General features: G+C 43.9%; 2 protein-coding genes across 3 annotated transcripts in view; one reads left to right on the forward strand and one right to left on the reverse strand.

Moving 5' to 3' along the window:
• LOC147022143 (fibronectin-like) overlaps positions 1 to 7,833 on the forward strand; it is a 332,507-nt gene extending 324,674 nt beyond the window's left edge. For both annotated transcript variants that reach the window (XM_085892763.1, XM_085892764.1), the window contains 2 exons: positions 3,219 to 3,325; positions 6,503 to 7,833. In XM_085892763.1, coding sequence (XP_085748889.1) covers positions 3,219 to 3,325; positions 6,503 to 6,532 — 137 coding nt within the window. In that variant the 3' untranslated portion in view covers positions 6,533 to 7,833. The remainder of the gene's footprint in view (positions 1 to 3,218; positions 3,326 to 6,502) is intronic.
• Positions 7,834 to 11,107: 3,274 nt separating this feature from the next.
• Positions 11,108 to 14,216, reverse strand: LOC147022145 (uncharacterized). The gene is made up of 2 exons (XM_085892771.1): positions 14,088 to 14,216; positions 11,108 to 13,079 (listed from the first exon to the last, which is right to left on the reverse strand). The coding sequence occupies exons 1-2, from the start codon at positions 14,091 to 14,093 to the stop codon at positions 12,189 to 12,191; spliced, it is 897 nt and encodes a 298-aa protein (XP_085748897.1). The 5' UTR covers positions 14,094 to 14,216; the 3' UTR covers positions 11,108 to 12,188.
• Between the last annotated feature and the right edge of the window lie 367 nt (positions 14,217 to 14,583).

The following is a 14,583-nucleotide window of genomic DNA, read 5'->3' on the forward strand; positions in this document are numbered from 1 at the left end:
CCTGGATATTTGAGGTCCACACTGTTAAGGGAGGCTTTGGGTGCAGGGGAGGCGAGGGGGAGGTTATGACAAGGGAGGAGTGGGGGGGGGGGTCGGGAGAGTTGTTGACAGAGTGTGGGGGATTGCAGAAGAGCAATGGGAGATGGCCGGATGAGGAGGAGGACAAAAGGCTATGTGATGATGGGATGAGGCACTAATACTACTACTTAGTGGATGCATCCAAGATTAAATGAGGCACAGTGGGGAGTAATAAGAGAGGGTAGAGCGAAGTTGAAGATTGGAGGAGGTGAAGTGATGAGATGGAACGGAGAGGGTGAGGGAAGGAGGCAGCTTTGTGCATGTGAGGGGGGGGCAACTTTGTAAAGGGGCGATGAGGGGGAAGATTGGAGGGCAAGAGTGGAGGGGGAATAAGGTTGCTTTGAGATGGAGGGTTGAGAGGGAGGGGAGACAATGACATCAGGCACAGTCAAGGGGAAGGAGGGTGATGGGAGAGGTGGGGAGAAGGGAAGGATGGAACATGGTAATGGCATGGTGAAGAAGGGAGCAGGCAGGGGGAGCTACAATATTTAAGAATTTGGGAAGAGCGTGAGGTGTGAGAAGAAAGAGCATGTTTGAAATGTTGAGGAGTGTACTGATTGAGAGAGCGACATATATGTTTGGTTAGAATGGAGCCCACAGATGTTAGAACACCACACAGTTTTGGACATCAGAGGCAGGCCCCCCTAACAAACGAACGCCAACGTTGTCAGACTGGATGAAAACCGGTCATTCTCATTACAAAAACAGCTAAAAATTGATGAAAAAGCAGCCGAAATTGAAACCAACACAGTAATTTCGATCGCAATAGCAAATATAACGGAAACCAACACGTTTATTCTACACGCAAGAACGGTCGTGACGGACACAAGAACGGTCAATCCAGAAATAGAACAGTGGGGAATGGAAGCAACATCGGTTATTTCCGTCGCGAAACGGCGGAGACCGAAGCGAAAGCGATTAATTCCGGTTACATTACGTGGAAAACATGGCGGCTTGAAAAGTTCTTGAAGTTATGGTAAGTTAACTTTAACGTAGTCTGCCTTTAACATATCATGTCTGTTAATGAAAACCCGTTTGTGGTACAGGATATTATACAAGCAGCGATAAATGCGCCCTCTTGACTTAATGTGTGGCTGACATTTCGTGAAATTCGTGCCCCCGTGCTGCAGCGATCAGTGACGATTTATCGTTTATATTTGCAAGAGGTAAAATTTGATAGTAATAATAAATTGCGAATTCCAATAAAATAACAAAGTTAATATGAAGTAAAAACTGTAAAAAGATCCCATACACGATCCCCAATGTTGAACTGGGCATACACAACTAGCGATCCTTCACTCGGGGGCTCGAAATACAGGCAAACCAAACATTATCATCACAACAAAATTCGGTTTAATAAATTGTTAAAACGACATCAGGTACTGCCCACTATATAATATCTATATTAAATTTATGTTCGAGGCACAAGCACTAAAAATTTACATACCGTAACAGGTCGTTGTACTGCATCCGCCATCTTGTTCTCACTACAGTAACCAGAATGAACCGCTTTTGTTTCGTTCTCGGACGTTTCGCGACGGAAATAACCAATCTTGCTTCCGTTCCCCACCAATCTATTTCGGGATTGTCCGTTCTTGTTTCCGTCACGACCGTTCTTGTGTGTAGATTAAACGTGTTGGTTTCCATTATATCTGCTATTGCGACCGTAATTACTGTGTTGGTTTCAATTTCGCCCGCTTTATCATCAATTTTAGCTGTTTTTGTAACAAGAATGACTGGTTTTCATTCCATCTGACAACGTTGGCGTCAGTTTATTAGGGGGGCCTGAGAGGAGGAGCTGATACTAAAGCAGAAGACAGTAAAGAGGTGCTAAGAGTGGAGGTGGCATGAGGGGCAAGGTGGGAGGGGTAAGGAGGGGGGTATAACAGGTTATGAGTTAGGAGGAGGTATATGTAAGGAGGTGGGGTGAATTGGCACTGAAGTTGGAAAAAATGGGGCGATTGATGGAACACAAATATGCATTGCAAACTGGGATTAAAATTTTTGTTTAAAGTCAGATATGCGATTAAAGACATTGCGTGAGGGATGCAATAAAGGAGAAAAGAAACGTCGTAACAGTTGGACTTTTTGACACGGGATGAAGGAAAGGTCGAATTGAAAAGTATTTTGAAGAAGAAGAGTAGTGAATTGTGATACAATACAGAGAACCACAAATGTGAAAGAGGAAGTTGAAACATTTCAAGAAACTGTTTTTGTTTCTTTTTGATAAAGATTAGGTAAGACAGGTAAAGGAAAGGTTTAAGAAAAAAAAAACCGTGAAGGTGTATGGTGAATTTTGATCGGCTAAAGTTGGAGGAAGACGGTAGGTTGGTAAAAGTTACAGGAAGAGGAAGAGGGGGTGGAGAAATCACATGGTTACAGGAGCTGTAAGGTGAGAAGTGAAAAGAATAAATATATATATATATATATATATATATTTTTTTTTTTTTTTTTTTTTTTTTTTTTTTTTTTAAACCCTCAGAGCCCCAGGGATCATTGGTTTTTGTTCACCCAGAACATTTCGTGGGCTCTAGAGGGTTAAGATTAGGTAAAGGAAAGGTTGAAGAAATAAATCATGAACGTGTATGGTGAATGTATGTCAGCAATAGAAGGAAGATGGGAGATCAGCTGGGGGAGGAAGAAGAGTCAGTACATAATGTCATGTGGTTACGTGGGCTTGAAGGTGAGGAGGGAAAATATTATTTTTTTGTGTACTTTTCATATTTTAAGACATGAAACAAAGTATAGTTGGGAGGGATAGGAGGAGGGTGGAGGGAAAAGTTTAGAAAATACAAATAAACACGATCATGCATAAACGGTAAGTTGGGTAGGCTTCAGGGAAACCCGATATGACAAACTGACGACTACACACAAAATTAGCACAAGTTTTGAAACAAAACCGAACTAGGAACACAGTATAAACATGGAGGCAAAAAAATAAACATTCAAAACGTGACAAACGACAACCGGAAACTTATCTTTGAGAAAGTCGTCAGAGGCCCCTGGAGAGAACCCGTCATGTGCACGATCATGTTTGGTACGTTTTTCATTTTAATCACATTCTCATTTTAACCTATGTCTGGAAAGTTGTTTTATACAAATCCCGACAACCCTACCTCATTCTACACCCTACCTTGCAGATGACACCATGTGCTTTGATGATGGAATGCAGTATGCAGTGGGGAAGAGCTGGAATAAGATCTATGATGACACCGCTTGCACGTGTACATGCCTGGGAGGGATGCAGGTATGCCTGGATAACTTGACATGTGGCCAAAGAGAGTTGATTGTACTATTCCGTCACAAGTCTAGTTTTTAATCCCACCTCAAGAATTCAAAATGGCATAATGTATGAGGATTCTTGTATTCATTTATGGGATAAAATGTAATTGGATTAGAGGAAATGAGCTTCAATATGCTGATGCTGTCATATCTGGGACATGAAACCAGGTGAGTACCTTGATGTGGGAATTCTATGGAAGGCCTGTTACAGGATGAGGGAGGACATGAGGATCGTAGGTTTTAATGTGCTTCACACATTAAAGCTGTCTGATCCTGGATTTGTTCCCGACCGTGCGTCATTCAACTAAAACTGCGACCGTGGAGCAATAACAGCAGGAGATGCTGTGTCTCAAATTCCTCCATTCCAATTTGGATCTAAACCTGGTTGGCTATCACTTCTGCATCAAACATTTGGATGTTAAAGATTCCATTGCACCTCATGAAAAACACAGTTAAATTCCCTGCCTCGAGATGAAATGACATATGCAAGTTGATTATAAAGATTGTGGATGTTAAATTTGGACTGAGTGCATATTGAGAACCAGGTGAGCACCTCAAAATCCAGATTAAGTTAACAATGTGTGGATACAGCAAAGGCATGATAGGCCAAAGGTCTTCTTTTCTTAAATATTTCTTTTTACTGTAATCTCAATAAGAGGCTGACAGAATGGCCTCAAGGTATGCACACTTGCCTGTAGATTGTTCAGCCTGAGTTTGATTCCCGACCCAGCGATAAACTGTCAGCCTGACGTTTCACCAATTTGTGTGCACCATCCCTCAGGTGGATGTTAAACGTGAATCCCATGTGCTGGCATTCATTGGTGGACATTAAAGATCCCATGGTGTCCTTTGCGAAGAGTAGGCAAGCTATTGCTGGCACCATGAACAAATTCCTGCCATAACTTGACTGTCAAGCCTGGCTAGCCGGTTCGTGAAGACTTGGGCCATGCGTGCCCCAGCCGATCCGACAAGAAATGTGGGATAATGGTGGCTGTTAAGGAAGAAGGCAACTGTAATCTCATTAAGCCAAACAAAATTACATTCTGCAGCTTATTCAGGATAAACATTTGGCTTAAAGGACCTCTTATTTATATTCCTTGATTTGGAGGAATGAATGATTACATTCTCCTTCATTCATGGGGGAAAAAAAAATCTCAAAACACATGAATACCAAATTCACATATAGCAACAGGGAAGCTATCCCCTTACAAACACAAATAAACTTTGTCGTTCGTATGCAGCACAAGGCTGTGGGGTAGCACCATTGGCTGAGGGTGCAGCTGTGCCGCTGATGCAATTCCCTCTGCAGGTTAGGGCAGGAATTTGGAATTTGTTTATAATGCCGGCGATAGCTTTCCTACTCTGCAAAGGATGCCCAGTTTAACGTTTGAATCACCTAGGATGACAGTTTATAGCTGTTTCGGAATTATAACCCAGGCTAGACAGCTCAGAGGCGAATGTGCGTACCAGGTGGCCATCCTGTCAGCCCACAAATAAACTACAAATGAAGTGTACAATCAAATAAAGAGGTCACTGAACCCCAACCAGTAGCCTGCTGCTGGAAGGGATTGGGTGAAGTTTTATGTTCCACTTTGTAAGCCCAATTGAACAAACATATTTACAACACTGTTCATTATTGGAGTACAGTTCAAATGTCATACTTCCAACAAAGCATGCATACTGAATCCAAGGAAGCAGCCATGTGAGTGGAGAGTGGAGAATGGGAGAGAGAAAATAGGGGAAGGGGATGATACATTTATTATGTAAGAATGGGGACATGAAATTCAAAGAAAGGAGGTTATGGAAGTGTGGAAGGAGAGGTCATAAGAAGATTGAGAGATCAGAGTCGAGGAAACTTAGGAAGGGACAAATTTGGAACTTAGGGGGTTGTAAGTCCAAACATTCCGCTCTTCAGTAGTTACCTCTGCCACTGAAGGTGGATGGAAGTTATGTTTTCACTCCGGTTTGTCTGACTATGAGCAGGACATCTCAAAAAGTTATTCATGGATTTGGACGAAACTTGTTGGTTAGGGTCTGCAACGAGGCCGAATCGATTAGATTTTGGTGAAGTTCTGGATCCGATAAATTTTTAAGTGATTCTTCACCAATGAGAGATAGATAGGGCCAAAAACGATAGCATGATATCTCAAAAACTTATGGACGGACATATCATCAAACATGGTGGATAATTTGGGTAGGTGGACAAGAATAAGCTGATTCGATTTTGGTTAAGGTCAGGATTCAGATCTGGCTAATCTGAGGGAGACAAAATGTAAAGTGTTTAGCCTGGTGGAGGGATGCATTCTTCTGAATGCCCTTCTAGTTGCTTATGTAATAAATTGATGTAATGATGACATTGCTAGTTCCATAAAATGCATGCGAGATGAATAGCAGGACATATGACCAAAGCTGGAGAGCTTAACTGGGTTCTGGCTGGGACCGCCTTGCCTTTCTGTCAGGATTTGAAGCTCTTTTGATGGTGGAAGGAAATAGGAGACAAGGAGCTTTTTTGAGTGCAGCTGTTCAACTGATGCAGTGCCCCCGATAAGTTAAAACAGGAATTTATAACTTGTTCAGGATGCCAGAGATGAATTTCCTGAGCTTTACGAAAGACAACCTGGGATCTTTAATGTCCCCAGCAATCTGCTGGTGCACGGGTCCTCGACTTATCATCCCAGATGACAGATGGTATACAGAATAAGCACCAGGATGATGGTTTGGAATCAAATCGAGACCAGACAGCTCAGAGGCAAGTATTGTACCTCAGATATTGCACATGTTCCCACTTCATCCATTATTGACATCTTAGATGTGAAGGACCTCTGGGTTGCTCCTGGGAGAATGATCAGTTATCCCCATGCCACAGACCTGTTCCAGCAGAAATGACCAGCACTAATTAGCCACATTACATTATGTGCATGGTATTTTACTCAAAGGTCCACTTTCCATCCATGTTGATCAAATTCGGCTCATTGAGTACTTGACTTAAGCTATCATAAACCACCTGCAAACTACATGCTTTCATAACCAGGTAAGCAAATAAAGGACATACCTGTTAGCATAAGATGCCAAAGGTATAATATCGAACACATACACATTGACCCTGATGTTTTATCATTGTGTCTCATCCTCGTCTGATTAGGGGTGGCATTGTGAATGTGAAAAACCATGACTCGACAAAACCAAGCATTGCAGCTGAGAGATGGATGGAAAAATGAGGAAGTCATCAATCAAGTCAAAATGTACAAACCAAACGTTTTACATATACATCCATTTGTTTGCAGCAAATATCTGGGTCAGTCACCCTGATGGCGGTTGTGAAGATTCTGCATTTTTAATTACTATTTCTATGTTGATGTACACACACAAAAGCACGAATTTTAACCAAAGATAAATTGGCCGCATCTATTCATTGCGAGTTTGTTTTGAATAACGCAGTGGAGGATGTTGAACTCAAGGTCATTTTGTGATTATACCATGTAATCTACCTATTTGTAGCAATGTGAGGTTGTTTTTTTTTATTTCAATCGATTAGATGAGATTATGTGCAAGATTAAGGTGATAGCTTATGTATCCTTATTTTTTTTTTAATTGCACATTTTGGAATGTCTTTGAATGTGTACATACTATAACATATGTGAATTTTACACTCCCACAATCAAAATTGAGAAAAAAAATTCTTTTTCTTCTTCTGGAGTATTGGGGGGGAGGGGGGTGGGGGGGGAAGCAAAAGAAATTGCTTAGCGTGAAAATGGATTGAAATAAAGTTGACATTCACAATTTAATTAATGCTGCGCAATAGATTTATTGCGCTGCTCTCTTCAATAGAAACAAACCGATAAAAATAAACACCCCTCACAGGGGACTTCAACTCAGGAGGAAGCCATTAGGCTCATCAAGCTTTGTGCAATCGTTTCCAACCGAGTGTTTTGTTCATACTCTATCCTTGATAAATACTGAGCATCAAGCAAGGAAGCAGCATGTACTATTTTTCAAGTCTTTGGTACGATTCGGGTGGGGTTTGAACCGCCGACCTCCTAGACTCAGAGCAGACGCTCCAACCATTGCACCACCGAGTCAAAGGATGTTTATGAGGCATTTTTATATAACTGCCGATATGAGTTCAACTTCCTGGACCAAACCACTCTTAAAAGGGAAGAAAAAAAAAAAGCAAACAAACCATAAACATACAATTACATTGAATTGGTGTTTCCCAATTTCATGGAATTGAATGTTTTTGTTGGTGTTTCTCAATTGAATGAAATTGTACATTTTTGTTGGCACTTCCCATTTTAATGTAATTGTATGCTTTTGTTGGCGTTTCCCAATTTAATGTAATTGAATTTTTGTTGGCGTTTCTCAAATGAATGAACTTATACATTTTTGTTGGCACTTCCCATTTTAATGCAATTGTATGTTTTTGTTGGCATTTCCCAATTAAATGAAATTGTACATTTTTGTTGGCACTTCCCATTTTAATGTAATTGGATGTTTTTGTTGGTGTTCCCCAATTAAATGCAATTGCATGTTTTTGGCGTTTCCCAATTTAATGTAATTGTATGTTTTTGTTGGCGTTTCCCAATCTAATGTAATTATTTTTTGGTGTTTCCAAATTTAATGTAATTGTATGTTTTTGTTGGCGTTTCTCAATTTAATGCAATTGCATGAATTTTGGACGTTTCCACAATTTAATTTAATTGTATGTTTTTGTTGGCGTTTCACAATTGAATTAAATTGTACGTTTCTGTTCAGGTCAGGTATGGGAGCATGTGCCAGAACAGCACGTCGCTGCGTCCACTTTCCGCCTGTACTCCAGGGGCCTCCGTCTGGCCATCCCCCAGGCCCATCCCCATGAGATGATGTTTAACCTGCTGCAACCACGAGGCACGTGGTCGGCCCACTGGCCTCCTCCACTCATGAGACTCCCTCGCTGAGAGAATCTGGTGAGCAGGATCAGCGTCAGGAAAACGAGCCACATGTCCATACAGCCGCAACTGACGCTCACGGACTATGCAGGTAACAAATCTCTTCCGAGTCTCTCTCAGCAACCGCTCGTTGGACACAAAATCCGACCAGCGATAGCCAAGGATTCTCCGAAGAGACCTGGTACCAAAGGAATTAAGTCTCCGTCTCAGATCCTTGGTCAGAGTCCAAGTCTCGCATCCATAGAGCAAGACTGGAAGCACCAAGGACCTGAAGACTCGGACTTTCGTCCTCCCGCACAGGTACCGGCAGCGCCACACCCCATGATCAAGTGAATCCATGACTCCCCAGACCCAACCCAGACGTCTATTGACCTCTGACTCACAGCCAGCAGAGACATGAATATCACTGCCAAGGTAAGTGAATCTCTCCACGACCTCAACATCCTCACCACAAACAGACACAGACACAGACAGGACAGCAGCATCCAATATGTCACCGAAAGCCTGGATCTTAGTTTTGACCCAAGAAACCCGTAATCCCAGCGGCTCCGACTCCTCATTCAGCACCTCGAGGGCCCCCAAAAGGATATCTAAAGTCTCCGTAAAGATGACTGCATCATCTGCAAAATCAAGGTCCGAGATCTTGACATTCCCAAACGATGCACCGCAGCTTAATCTCTCTGACATCCTCCCTAAAATCCAGTGCATACAAGTGCTGAAAAGTGTGGCGGCCAGTACACACCCCTGACGAACTCCAGTAACAACTGGAAATAAGTCAGAGATGGTACCACCACATTTCACAGCACTCTCAGTACCAGAGTAGAGTTCAGACATCAGATCGATCAGTTTTGGTGGCACCCCACGAAGACCAAGAATCCTCCAGAGGACATCCCGATTCACTGAATCGAACGCTTTACAGAGATCAACATCGGCTGCAAGCAGCCCCTGCCGAAATTCTCGCCTGCGTTTGGTGAGGACACGAAGAGCAAGGATACGGTCAATCGTTGACCTCTTTGGTGTAAAGCCTGACTGCTCTGGACGCTGGTGCTCAAGCAGATGGTGGCGAACCCTATCAAGAATTATCCGAGCAAAAACCTTGCCCGGCACTGAGAGCAGCGTCACCCCTCGGTAGTTGTTGCAGTCTTGGCGATCACCCTTCCCTTTCCAGAGAGGAACAACAAGGCCCCTCTTTTCCAATCAGTTGGGATGATACCTGTGTTCCAGGCAGAGCACAAAACTGCATGCAACGACACGAGTGCAGCATTTCCACCAGCCTTGCTTGAGAAGTTCAGCATGGATGCCACAGATCCCTGGAGCTTTGCCCCGTTTCAACTGGTTCACCGCAGCCCGTGTTTCCACAAGCAAAGGTGGACCACAGTTGATTCGAGGGTCAGCAACAGGGATTGTAACATCCTTGACGTCCAACTCGACAGCTGGGAGATGAGCGTGGTACAACCGCTCAAAGTAACCGGCCCAGCGGGCCTTCACTTCAGACTCCTCTGTCAAGAGCCTACCACTCTCTGCTCTAACTGCAGTGCTCCGAGGGATGGGCTTGGATGAACGTAATGCGCGAATTCCCCTGAAAGCGGGATGAGAATCACCTGTCCACAGGTGATGCTCTTCCCCCTCACATAGGCCTCCTTGTCCACCCTCAGTGCACGTACAGTTTTACGCCTCAGCTCCCTGAACAGCTCAGCTCTGCCATTCAGTCTGGTCCTGCGACTCTGGTCAATGGTATCCAGTGTCCCTCGAGACAAAATTCTTCTTTGCCCTGCGGTGAGTTCCAAGACATCCACCGGCAACATCAAGGACGGTGGTCTTGAATGCACTCCACAACTCTTCAGGACCCCCCAAAGCACCCAGACTCCCCCCCCCCCCCAAGTGTCCACTCAGCCTGTTCGCAAACTCCTCAGCTACTCTCTCATCCCTGAGCTTGCCAACATCCAACCTAGGCTGGGATGGTACCATTCTCCAGGATTTGAGGTGCAGCTTTAGAGTTGCTACAACAAGCCTGTGGTCTATTGAGAAACTGAGCACTCCGGTAGACCCTGCAGTTCTGGATCATCCTCCAACAACCGTCAATTAGGACATGGTCAATCTCCTTTGCCACACCGCCAGCGTTGGAATACCAAGTCCAGCGATGATCTTGTGGGTGCTGAAACCATGAACCAGCCACCCTAAGTCCATGACTTCTTGCAAAGTCAAGGAACTTCGTGCTATTCTGGTTCATAGTCCCTGACCCATGGGGACCAACACACATCTCATAACCATCCCTATCAGTTCCAGTCGATGCATTGAAATCCCCCAAGACTAGAAGTGTATCTCGTCTGGGGCATTGATCAACCACAGACTCGAGCTTGGCGTAGAATGCATCCTTCACGGTGAGATCACTCGCCTCAGTCGGAGCATAAACAGAGACCAGGGAAATGACACCTAAGGAGTGACGAATCCTTAATCTCATAATACGCTCGTTGACCGGCGTTACCTCAATTATCATTGGGGTCAGCTTATTGGACACAGCTACAGCAACTCCTTGGGTATGGTAACCATCAGAGCGACCAGACCAATAGTAGGTGTAACCACCCACCATTATCTCGCCGCAATCCGGTCTCCGAACCTCAGAGAGAGCTGCAATCCCGATGTCCAAACGCTTGAGCTCGATTATAGAGACAGGTGATCATCCTCTCTTAGGGATAGGACATTCCAGGCACCCACCCGAAGGGACCGCCTCAGGTTAACCCAAGGAGACCGCCGTCTGGTGGACGACACCTCAGCACCACTCCGACACACTCTCCCGCAATCTGACCCAGGGATGTTACCCCGTGGTTTCCCTCCTATCAAAGATTGGGGGTCCCGAAGGCTTTGCCCCAATCCCTTCATCCGGTGAGCTGCCCTGCGAAGGGAAGCTGCACAGGAGGTACTCCCACGGAGTGGGTTTTCAGATTTTTTTGCGTTTTTGTGTTTTGCGGAATGAAGGGTTTTACGGTGGCCGGAGTGCAAATCCTGCCACCAACCTCCTAATAAAAAAGTAACCCAACTGTTGGAGGACGTCTGCAGACACAGTTGGGCACTAGATATGGATACGTTTGTTGGTGTTCCACAATTGTATGTTTTTGTTGGCATCTCCTCGTTACGTCCTGATCTGTTCAATTCTTACTCTTCCACAAGCCTTGATTGTATCCAAACAAAAAAAAAAGTGCATTTGTTAGGTAACAACCCAAATTATTTTTAGTCATCACATTCCCCATAGTCCTGCTGATATCACATTCTGATATTTCAGATCAATTGTTCAAATTTGTTGTATTCCGAACAGCTTTGTTGTAGAATAATGTATTCTGAACAATTCTAGATATGGAGCCACCCGAGATTGTGCCTTGGTCAGCTTCAGCGACCATTTTCCAAAATGTCCGCCATTCTACTTTAGCGAAATTGGCTATATGCTCTTATCTTCTTATTGTATTGGTGGTAGATATAAGGAAAGTGTAAAATTCAGTAAATTGACCATGAAAAGGCAGATTCAAATATTATGAGCCAGTATTTTCGGTAAAAAAGCCATTATTTGATTTGTAAATTGCTGCTCTCCTGAAACTTTTCGCTGAAAAGTACCCATTATTGCCTGGAGAACAAGTCAAATGATATTCATCACATTCAATGGGTTTGGAATCAACAAAAATTGCATTATAGATTACATACTTTAATCTATTTTGAAAAGGGAACTGATAATCGTGATAATGACAAACTCAGAAAATGTAGTCAAATTATTGCACACTTCACTTTGAAGCGGCTATGGTTTACTGTCTATTACCATTCTACCAGGACACATGGTACACACATACATCAGTCTAGTACAATATGAGTTTGTGAGCTCAAGTGTACTGGCTCTCGATCAAGAAGTCAACACTTTTACAAGCAATGCGACTTTGCATTTGCACATTCTAAGCTAGGCCGATTTCTCAGGCTGTGTCTACTGTGTCTGTCTACTGGCATTCTCCATTCAAAAAGACACTGTCTTTTTGAAGCCTCAGGGAGTGTGGTCCAGAGCGGTTCGTAGGACCCATCTTCTCTTCGCTGCCAGCCCCAGCTTGTTGGTGATGGAAGCACGGGTTTAGGGACCAAGACCTGCCCCCAGACATAGCCACCCTGGAAGACTGATCTCTTCACATGCTGTTCCAAAGCATCGTAGGTAGGTGGGATGCGCTGGACAGAGTTCCTCTTGGCGAAGAGTTTTTTTCTGGCCTTGTTGACGTCCGTATATGGACTGGTGCGGTCATAGAGGAGCATCACAGACCTTTCAATGCAGTGCATTGTGTCATCCTGGATGTTGACTGGCGTGGTGGTCAGGGTCACAAGAGAATCTGTCAGTTCTGGAAACGAGTTCCATGTGGCCCAGGCAGATTTCTTCCCATGCCCCACGAATGCTGATACCGTGTCACATCCGGTCATGGCGTGGAAGACAGGGAGGGCACATGCCTTCTGTGGACCGAGGGAGGCAGCTATTTCATGGGCAGGGATGTAGCGGTAGTTGTTGCCCATCCCAAAGGCAATCCAGAGTTCATCCACGCATAGTAGTGCCTGGGCTACCATCACCGCCAAGACGACGACGTCGGTGTCTACGGTTCGAACTTGAATCCGACGGTGGTCATGTTCTGCAGCATGGGCCACATGTAGCATGATGCGAGTGTCCGCCTCTTCTTGACCGCATGGAGCCAGAGAGCTTTCATCTTCCTGCCTTGGAAGGCAGATGACTGCTTCACCATCAGTGACTACCAGCTCCTTTGCCTCGTCATGGAAGGACTGCACCAGCACATCAGACAGGAAGGTGAAGAGCTCCACCTTGTTTGCGTCAACACGTAGGAAACACTGCCGATTTCCTGGTATGGCTGCGGTGCTCAGCACTTCCAATTACAACACCACTTCCACCACGACAACAAAATACTTCTGAACCCGTCATTGATGCTATGTGCGAAAAAGGATTTTCCCAGAAAAATGACCATTTTTCCCCAATACAATGGTTGGAAATATAATAAATCAACACAAATGACATTTGTATTGTTTTCCTTTGTAAATATGCACATCACATGGAGTATTTATCACCTCTGAGAAACCTACAAAGAGAATAACAATGACAGATATCCCATGTTGTTAAAGTAGAATGGTGGCCATTTTGGAAAATGGCCGCCAAAGTTGACCAAGGCAAAATCTCGAGTGGCTCAATATCCAGAATTGTTCAGAATACATTAGTCAACATATGTACCAATTTTGGTGCTTTTATGAAAAGTCAAACAATTGGTTTGCTATGCTGCAGTACAACCAGCCACAATACAAGGGATAAATTAAATTGCAAATTTGGTTGGGTTTTCTTTTTAATATTATCGAAGTATTGCTCTGTGTCTGTCTCTGTCTCTCTCATATCACCAACTACCCACTGTTCTCGAAATCATTCTACGACCACAGCCCCTACTCCCCCCCCCCCCAAATTTCACCACCATTGATTAAACTCCACATTAGCCACTTCGATGGTAGTTCTACACCATGCAAGTGTCGATCTGCCTTTTACCTTTCATCAACAATAAGACTCATGTACACACTGCATATACACATGCAAAAGTGACAGTGTTCTAACCCACTACAACCACACAATCCTCGCTTTCTTTCGTTTGTTTGGGCTTTTAATTTCAGAGTGAAACAGGATGCTCAATTTAACAAGGAGCTGATACTCTGAGTATTAGATATCTGGAATATGAAAGCTATCCATACTGAATGCACAAATACAAGCTCTGTATACAACTTCTACAAGCTCACCTCCATCCTTGCCCACTTGCCTTTTCACTCAGTGTACGACGCCACCATTCATATTGTAATTGTGAGCAAACGCTGGGATAACGAGAGTTGGTGTCAAAGCCACCCAATGCTCGCCTGTTTATACATTTATCGTTTTTAAAAGACTCGTCTAATAATTACCATTTTTTATAAAGCATTGCAGTGAAGTCTGATCCAAATAATTTTCAAGCAATATATGTATTTGTATATTGTAATCAGTATCAAGAGCGCAAGTGAGCACAATATATGCCCGAACAAGAAGGTATATACAGAATTGTGCTACGACATGGAAAACAGCATCCTCGACTTTAGATGACGAACGTATGTCGCAACACACCGTCTCCACAGTCTGTACCAAATATGAAACGTGAAAGTTGAAAACTTTGGGAGTTAGAGTGTGGATAGGAACGGACGGACAGACAGACAGACAGACAGACAGACGGCCGGTATCACATAATACGCCCCGATATATATATAT

The sequence above is a fragment of the Eptatretus burgeri genome, chromosome 8, assembly GCF_056783735.1.
Source record: "Eptatretus burgeri isolate ZD-2024b chromosome 8, Ebu_testis_v1, whole genome shotgun sequence".
NCBI classification, from domain to species: domain Eukaryota; kingdom Metazoa; phylum Chordata; class Myxini; order Myxiniformes; family Myxinidae; genus Eptatretus; species Eptatretus burgeri.